The sequence below is a fragment of the Calidris pugnax genome, unplaced genomic scaffold, assembly GCF_001431845.1.
Source record: "Calidris pugnax isolate Ruff unplaced genomic scaffold, ASM143184v1 scaffold27, whole genome shotgun sequence".
Lineage (NCBI taxonomy): Eukaryota > Metazoa > Chordata > Aves > Charadriiformes > Scolopacidae > Calidris > Calidris pugnax.
The window spans coordinates 12,689,280-12,697,451 of record NW_015090893.1 but is presented as its reverse complement, the minus strand read 5'-3'; the positions used below and the strand labels follow the sequence as shown (position 1 = coordinate 12,697,451).

Below are 8,172 nucleotides of genomic sequence, written 5' to 3'. Positions count from 1 at the left end.
TAGCCCGAGGCTAGCACCCGTCCCAACACAGCCCCATTGCCACCCTGTCACCCCCCCACCTCGGGCTTCATATTTGTGTCCATTAAAAATGTGACAAGCACCACTGCAGGAGGCTGGGGAACCAGCTGGCTTTTTGGGGGGAAAAGCAGCCATCTGGAGCCAGGAGCAGTTTCAGGACCCGGCTCAGACCTGCTGGCCCCCCAGGAGACCCCGACCCAAGCTGATAGAGCAATGATCACAGGCAGGGAGGTGGAAATAACCCCAAGGGACCCCGCCCCAAGCTGATAGAGCGATGACTGCAGGCAGGGAGGTGGAAATAACCCCAGGGGTGTTCATGTGAAGCCATTCGTTACCAGCCGAGCCCCCACCCGGCAGCCCTCAGCCCACAGCCCACGTTTGGTGAACAAACCCACACCTCCCACAGCCCGTGGGATGACACAGGGTCTGCCCCGGGCAAACACAAAGGGAATAGCAGAGGCTCAGGGCTCACGGGCAAACACAGACCCATCTCCAGGGACTTTGTGGGCCCAAGGGACCCCGCCCCAAGCTGATAGAGCGATGACTGCAGGCAGGGAGGTGGAAATAACCCCAGGGGTGTTCATGTGAAGCCATTCGTTACCAGCCGAGCCCCCACCCGGCAGCCCTCAGCCCAATCTCCACGTTTGGTGAACAACCCCACACCTCCCACAGCCCGTGGGATGACACAGGGTCTGCCCCGGGCAAACACAAAGGGAATAGCTGAGGCTCAGGGCTCACGGGCAAACACAGACCCATCTCCAGGGACTTTGTGGGTTGGGGGTGTCCTGCAGCCCCCGAGCAGCCCCGTGCCCTCAGCAGGGAGAGCATCCCCGCTGGGGAGACACAGGGTGGGCAGCCACACGTGTCCCCCACCCACGCAGCCACCACCCAGCTGCAGGGGGTTTGCAGGTAATGCATTTCCTCATGAATCATTGAATAGTTATGTTGGAAGGGACCTTAAAGACCATTGAGTTCCAACCCCCTGCCCTGGGCAGGGACACCTCCCACCAGACCAGGTTGCTCCAAGCCCCATCCAGCCTGGCCTTGAACCCCTCCAGGGATGGGGCAGCCTCAGCTTCTCTGGGCAACCTGGGCCAGTGTCTCATCACCCTCAGACTAAAGAATTTCTTCTTCATATCTAATATAAATCTCCCCTTTTCCAGTTTGAAGCCGTTACCCCTTGGCCCATCACTACATGCCCTTGTACAAAGTCCCTCCCCATCTCTCTTGGACCCCCTTCAGGTACTGGAAGGGGCTCTAAGGTCTCCCTGGAGCCTTCTCCTCTCCAGGCTGAACAACCCCAACTCTCTCAGCCCGTCCTCACAGCAGAGGTGCTCCAGCCCTCGGATCATCTTTGTGATCATTCAAGGTGAACCAGCTGGGTTCAGGAACCAGCAAGAGCCATGAAGCCCACCCCATGCTGCTCAGCAAGGAGAGTCCTTCCCCCCATCCAGCCCCAGGACACACACCATGCAGCCCACTTTGCACAGGGACTCGTCTGGCTCCCTGGTTTCTCTTCCTCATTCGCCATTTCTCCCCTGGGGGGTTTCACTCTGACGCGGGAAGTTGTCTCAAAGACGTCAGATCAGCTAAAAAAAAGCAATTTTTGCCATTAATTGTGCAGTGAGCCCAGGGAACACCATGGCGAGGGCAGGGAATGGCCTGGACAGTACTCAACAAAGCTCCTGCTCCCAAAATTAAAGGCCAATAAAGCAAATTCACCTTCCTGCACCGTGCAAAACTCCTGGCACCTTGGCAAACCCCAGGAAACCTATCCTAGGGGGTTTCACTCTGACGCGGGAAGTTGTCTCAAAGACGTCAGATCAGCTAAAAAAAAGCAATTTTTGCCATTAATTGTGCAGTGAGCCCAGGGAACACCATGGCGAGGGCAGGGAATGGCCTGGACAGTACTCAACAAAGCTCCTGCTCCCAAAATTAAAGGCCAATAAAGCAAATTCACCTTCCTGCACTGTGCAAAGCTCCTGGCACCTTGGCAAACCCCAGAAAATCTACCCAGGGGAGGATACACCCAGAAGGACAGTAGGGCTGGGTTTCTCCTACCTCGGGATGGACAAAAAGGAGTCAGCTGGTGCTTCAGCAACTTGCTCTCCAAGCCAAGCATGGCCAGGCCAATAAAGCAAATTCACCTTCCTGCACTGTGCAAAGCTCCTGGCACCTTGGCAAACCCCAGAAAATCTACCCAGGGGAGGATACACCCAGAAGGACAGTAGGGCTGGGTTTCTCCTACCTCGGGATGGACAAAAAGGAGTCAGCTGGTGCTTCAGCAACTTGCTCTCCAAGCCAAGCATGGCCAATGCCACCACAAGGCTCAGTGACACTGGGTTCCAGCCAGGTCCATGCTGCCCAGAGGTCGGCCTGACCCTGCTATGCCAGGGGAAGCCACCAGCCAGGTGAGGATCTGCTTTCCTTCTCATGCCCTCGGAGCATTAGTGAGCAGACACCTTCCTGTTGCCACATCTGCCCTTAAAATGAGCAGGGAACATCAGCCTGGGCAGGGGGGCTGTGCTCAGTCATGGTGGGCAGCAGAAGGGAGACCCAACCCAGCAGAAAACATCACAAACTGCACCCAGAGACGAGATGGGTTTGTTACATTCGTGCTGCTGCTAAGGTCCTGCCTCAGATTTTACAACATTTTGGGTTAGAAGGGACCTTTAAAGGTCACCAACCCCCCTGCCATGAGCAGGGACATCTTCAACTCCATCAGGTTGCTCAGAGCCCCGTCCTACCTGACCAGAAGCGTTTCCAGGGATGGAGAACCTACCACCTCTCTGGGCAACATCTCCCATTGTTTCACCACCCTCACTGTAGACAATCACTTCCCTATATCCAGTCTAAATCTTCCTTCTTTTAGTTTAAAGCCATTACCCCTCGTCCTATCACAACAGGACCTGCCAAAAATCCGTCCCCATCTTTCTTACAAGCCCCCTTTAAGTACCAAAAGGCCACAAAGGCCTCTCCAAGTTCCTGGAGAGCTTCCCCCAAGACGTACCCCATGAAGCAGCCACACGAACGTCACCTGGGGCAGAGTAACACCCACCACAACAGCAGCAGGTTCCGCTGTACGTGAGCATCTAAAAAAGAAAAACTGAGCAGAGCTGTTAGTGACACGCCACCCCAAACAGCGTCCCCCTCCCCTGCCCCTTCCCCCTCCGCTCAGCTCCACCTTGGCTGAGCTGCCCCTGCCTTCGTGTTTTCAACACCTTCTCCACACAGAGTTCAAAGAACACTTCAAGTACAGGAAAACAGCCATTTGAACTGCAAATAGCACACTTTTAAGACAGCGAGGGAAGTTTATTCTCAAGTTTTCCATGGCCACCTATAAAATTACAAATAAAACACGGTGGCTGCGCCAAGGGAAATGCTGGCTTAGGAACATCTGTCCAGGCAGAGACTTTTTTTTTTTTTTTTTTCCACAGAAAGGGGAAGTCATGTATTAAGCAACAGTTTGCAGAAAACCCAGCAGTGTTCAGCCTGCTCACAAGCCCAGCTTTCTTCTCCACAGCGGGGACGCCTCCAAGAGCTCATGACTCACTTCGAAACCACAAGCATCCAAGAAGTTTTCACTACAAAGAGCTGAGAGGCACCACGGCTTGGGATCAGCCAGCCCGGGTTCCTCCGCTGTGAAACTCATCCCCTTCCACCGCCAAAGAGCTCGACAACTGGGGACCAAGCGTGACAGGAGCAGCGTGGCCTGGATCCAGCCCAGCTGAGGAACCCCACCAGAACAGAGGCTGCTCTGAGCATCTCCAGCAGCGAGGGGAGGGAGCTGAGGAGTGGGCAGGTGAAGGAATCCCTCAGGAAGCGTTTTGAAGATGCAAAGGTGAGGGGGAAAAAGCACACATGGAAGTACTGAAGTTCTCAAGATGTGCAGCCAGACCCTACCCCAGGAGCCCAGGACATCAGAATGAATTAAATGAAGCCTTCCAGGTTCATTTTAGAGTGCTCACATCATCATGTATGAGAGTATTCTTACTTGCTGTGTAACTGTGCTAAGAATCTTAAGGTTTTTCAGCCAACTCTGATAAATAGCTACCACTTAACCCAACTCCTGGCCATTTTACCAGCTCCAGACGAGCTCACTTTCTCACTGCCAAGTCCCACCAAGTAGCACATGACCCACGACTGAGGAAGACAAAGCAGGAGGAGTTGTAGGTGCCCCCACAGTAGACTCCTGCCGCCCGCACACCAGCTGCTGGGGAATCACAGGCAGCATCACACAGAGCCACAACAAAATGCTGCACTGTCCAAGGGCAACATCACCACAACACAAGAGGAATTTGGACAATTTCATCTCTCCTGCACTGTACAAGCCACAGCTATTCTAACCACCGCCTTGACACCACGAGCATAAAGAACCCACCTATCTTAAACCATCCTTCTCAAAGACTCTATGTCAATAAATCTACTCTCGGTCTAAAATTCCACTACAGCTGGAAGTGACAGGATCAGGATTGATTCTCTCTCCTGGAGAGCTGGAAAGAGAACATTGGCAAAGGTAGAAACAGGCATTTATTCCAGGTGATGGCAGCACATTCCACGGAGGGCAAACACCAGTGCAGGAAGCAGAGCGTGACTAAGAGCGAGAAGTCATTTTTCTTAAAAACATCTGGAGGCGTAACTAAATTAACAGAGCGTCTGAGGGAGCTGTAATTCCAGTGCTTTTGGAAGCTCTTCCCGTTAATATTCAAACCCACAACAATCCCACCAGTAACAGCGATTCCCTGAAGCCACTCCACTCCTGAGCCCACCTCAGTAAGAAAGCACACAGCTGAGACGAGGTTTAAAAGAGAGCTTTAATAACGAAAGGTGCAGCTTTGTTCACAGACGACGACCACGGCGACCGCCCTTTCTGCGAGTGCTGTCAGAGGGGATGGGGGTGACATCCTCTGCGGGGAGAAGAGACAACCCAAAACATTCTGTTACCTCCAGAAGTACCCCAAGAAATCAACCGAGCAAGGCCACCCAACCCCGACACCCTGGAGCTACCCCTACAGGCAGAAGGAACATTCCACGAGAGTCAAGGTATTTGTGAACTTTCCAAGGGTTGGCCACTCCGGGGCTTTTAAAGGTTAAGAAGCAAAAAATCCCCATCTCCCATCCCATTTAAATGCCACCAAGTAGCCACAGCGTTTCCAAAGAAACAGAGGGTGCCTGATGCAACTTTCAGAGCAGCCAACAGCACCGCTTCTTGTGACTCTACAGAAGCTTGGGACTCTCCCTCAAACAGTTGGAGGAACCTCCCAATTATTGAGTCAGTCTTAAATGGGGACCAGCACGGTCTCTCTGGGTGATGGCACGGCTTTGGCACAAACGCTGCCATGTCAGAGGGGCAGCAGCACCCTGCACCCTGCCGTGCAGCTGGGGTTTATCCTGCTGAGGGAAACTCGGTTTCTCAAGTCTGCTCACGCCACCTCCTGGTCAAGCTTCAAGAATTTTAGTTAAATCATGGCTACAGCGCCACCAGCCAGAGGCCAAGCAGAACAGCCCCCAGTCACACCAAGTGGCACCTATGGCTGCAGAGCTCCTTTTACTAAATAATCCTTCAAAACCAATTTTTGGAGGTTTTAAAGGCTCTGCGCTGATAAACCATGACAAGGGCTCTTGTTGCCAAGTAGCACCTATGGCTGCAGAGCTCCTTTTACTAAATAAAAGCGATTTTTGGAGGTTTTAAAGGCTCTGCACTGATAAACAAGGCCTCTAGCGATTGCTTTCTCCATCACTCACCAATGCGGCCAATCTTCATCCCAGATCGGGCCAGAGCTCTCAGGGCTGACTGGGCACCAGGTCCAGGAGTCTTGGTCCTGGAGGAAAGGAACAGAACCCATCACCCCTTAAGTGATTCAGAAGTTGAATACAATTCACAAACAACTGACGATGTTAAAAATCACAGTTTCCCCACCTCAAAACATCCAGGTATCAGAACTCACCCTCCCCCTGTCCCCAGACCCACAACACTCACAATGAGCCACTAGACACTGTTACTCTGAGGTAACACACTTTCAAGTTGACAGCACCTCCCCATCCTTGTTTGTTGTGTGGGTGTCTATTTTTGTCAGTTAGGCTGACGGTTGGACAAGATGATCTTTAAGGTCCCTTCCAACCTAGAAGATTCTGTGATTCTGTGATCCACTACCAGGTAAAAGTAAGACAGAACTCCATCAACTGCAGACACCCCTTCGGAATGGATTCCAGTGAGAGATGACATCAGCCAGTCACCATACAAAGTGACAAACACCCCTGGGCTCAAGTTTAAAAGTCAAATTCCTGGGGTGTATCTACTTTCCCAAGGGAGCTGGTGCAAAGAAGGGATGTGGTGGAGTCTGGTGAGGCTCTGAGACCGGACACATCCTCTGGGAATGCCAGGGCACCCCCTCCAACATACCTATTGCCACCGGTGGCACGCAGCTTGATGTGCAGGGCAGTGATGCCCAGCTCCTTGCACCGCTGGGCAACATCCTGGGCAGCCAGCATAGCTGCGTAGGGAGAGGACTCGTCTCTGTCTGCCTTCACCTTCATGCCACCAGTCACACGGCAGATGGTTTCCCTACAAAAGGGAAAGAAGACAATCAGAAAAAAAGCCCTTCCTCCTTCTTCCCCACAAACCAACTCCTGGGCACAGAGAGAACCTGTTCTTTTGAACGTTACTGTATCAACAAGCTGCCAACCAGCACCTTGAGCAGAATACTCATCACAGAGGAGAGCACCAAGCCATATGGTCTACGTTCATGCATGCACACCATCTTATAGCTCAGCAGAAGCTCAAGGATTTCAGTGAAACCTCCAACCAAATCTAATTTCTGTTTTCAAAACAGGAGGAGCCAGGTACTGCAGGGGATGACCAATGCATGCACACCATCTTATAGCTCAGCAGAAGTCAAGGATTTAAGTGGGACCTCCAGCCTAATCTAATTTCTGTTTTCAAAACAGAAGGAGCCAGGTACTGCAGGGGATGACCAACGTTTCATACTCACTTGCCAGAGAGATCAGTCACATGGACGAAAGTGTCGTTGAAGGAAGCAAAGATGTGGCAGACGCCAAACACATTTTCTCCTTCAGCAACCTGAGGTCCCAAGCTGATGACCTGTTCTTCCTTCTTCTCCTTGCCCTTACGAGGAGCCATTTCTGAACAACAAAAAGAAGTATGAGAGATGGTAGATTTCTCAGCATCCTCTTACCAAATGTTACAACGTTCCCTGCTACTACAACCTCTTACCAAGGAAGACAAGACACTGGCAAAACACAGGTGGCAATTTTGGAGTACAAGTGGACTTCTTATGAAGCCCAAGACTCCCAGCTTTGCCGCATGCTGGCAGGTGGGTCACCACCCACAACTGTTCACTCAGTGGAGTCTCTCCTGCTGCACTTCAGAGCAGGAGCTACCCAAGCTGTGCTTCGTGGCAGCTCATGTCCCCAGGCACCACCACAGCACAGCATGAGGGAGCCCCCTTCCGTGATAACCAGCAATGCTGAGTGCTTCCCCTTGCTCGTTTATATGACTTTAAGGAAAGAACATACCTAACCAAACAATTATTCAAGAACCGGGTATTGTTACAAAGCTCTGACTCTGCTCTTTCAAATCCTAGCTTGGGTTCTTCTGTGTTATTGGTCCTCGGTACTAGCCTCGGTCAATCTTCTGCCTCTGGAGTCCACACCTGGCTACGGGATAGGGCAGCGGTGGCTCTGGCAGTGCCGGGGGATCCCGCACATGTGCTCCGAGCAGGGGAAGGCTGTTCCCTATTGCCCTCTCCTGCCAAACACCAGCCACGACTGCCGCTTTGCGCAGGAGAGAAGCCCAGCGACTTCATTCAGGAAATCATCCCAAGCGCGACCTATTTTCACCCACAGGCCGTAGCCCGGCGGTCCCCTCTCCACAGAGGGCAGCACCGACTGTTAAAGCAAAACAACGCGCCCGCTGCTCTCCGGTACCCGCCTGACACCGCACAGGACGCGGCCCCGGCCGTTCATGGAGGAGGCCCGCACCGCCGGGCCCGGGTTGGGCCAGCCCGCCGGCTCGCCTGAACACACAGCCGCGGCCTCGCACCGCAACCCGGCCTCCCCGCTCCTCCACCAGGCCCGGCCCAGCTGCCTTCCATCCCCATCCGGGACCGCCGGCCCTCCCCCGGCCGCCCAGCT

At 53.1% G+C, this 8,172-nt stretch overlaps 1 protein-coding gene across 1 annotated transcript in view; it reads right to left on the bottom strand.

Moving 5' to 3' along the window:
* Positions 1-4,813: 4,813 nt before the first annotated feature.
* The window catches only part of RPS14 (ribosomal protein S14), a 3,620-nt gene continuing 261 nt past the window's right edge, over positions 4,814-8,172 (bottom strand). Inside the window, exons 2-5 of the mRNA XM_014948175.1 lie at positions 7,011-7,161; positions 6,422-6,583; positions 5,764-5,840; positions 4,814-4,925 (exon numbers count right to left, since the gene is read on the bottom strand). Coding sequence (XP_014803661.1) covers positions 4,858-4,925; positions 5,764-5,840; positions 6,422-6,583; positions 7,011-7,159 — 456 coding nt within the window. The 5' untranslated portion in view covers positions 7,160-7,161 and the 3' untranslated portion in view covers positions 4,814-4,857. The remainder of the gene's footprint in view (positions 4,926-5,763; positions 5,841-6,421; positions 6,584-7,010; positions 7,162-8,172) is intronic.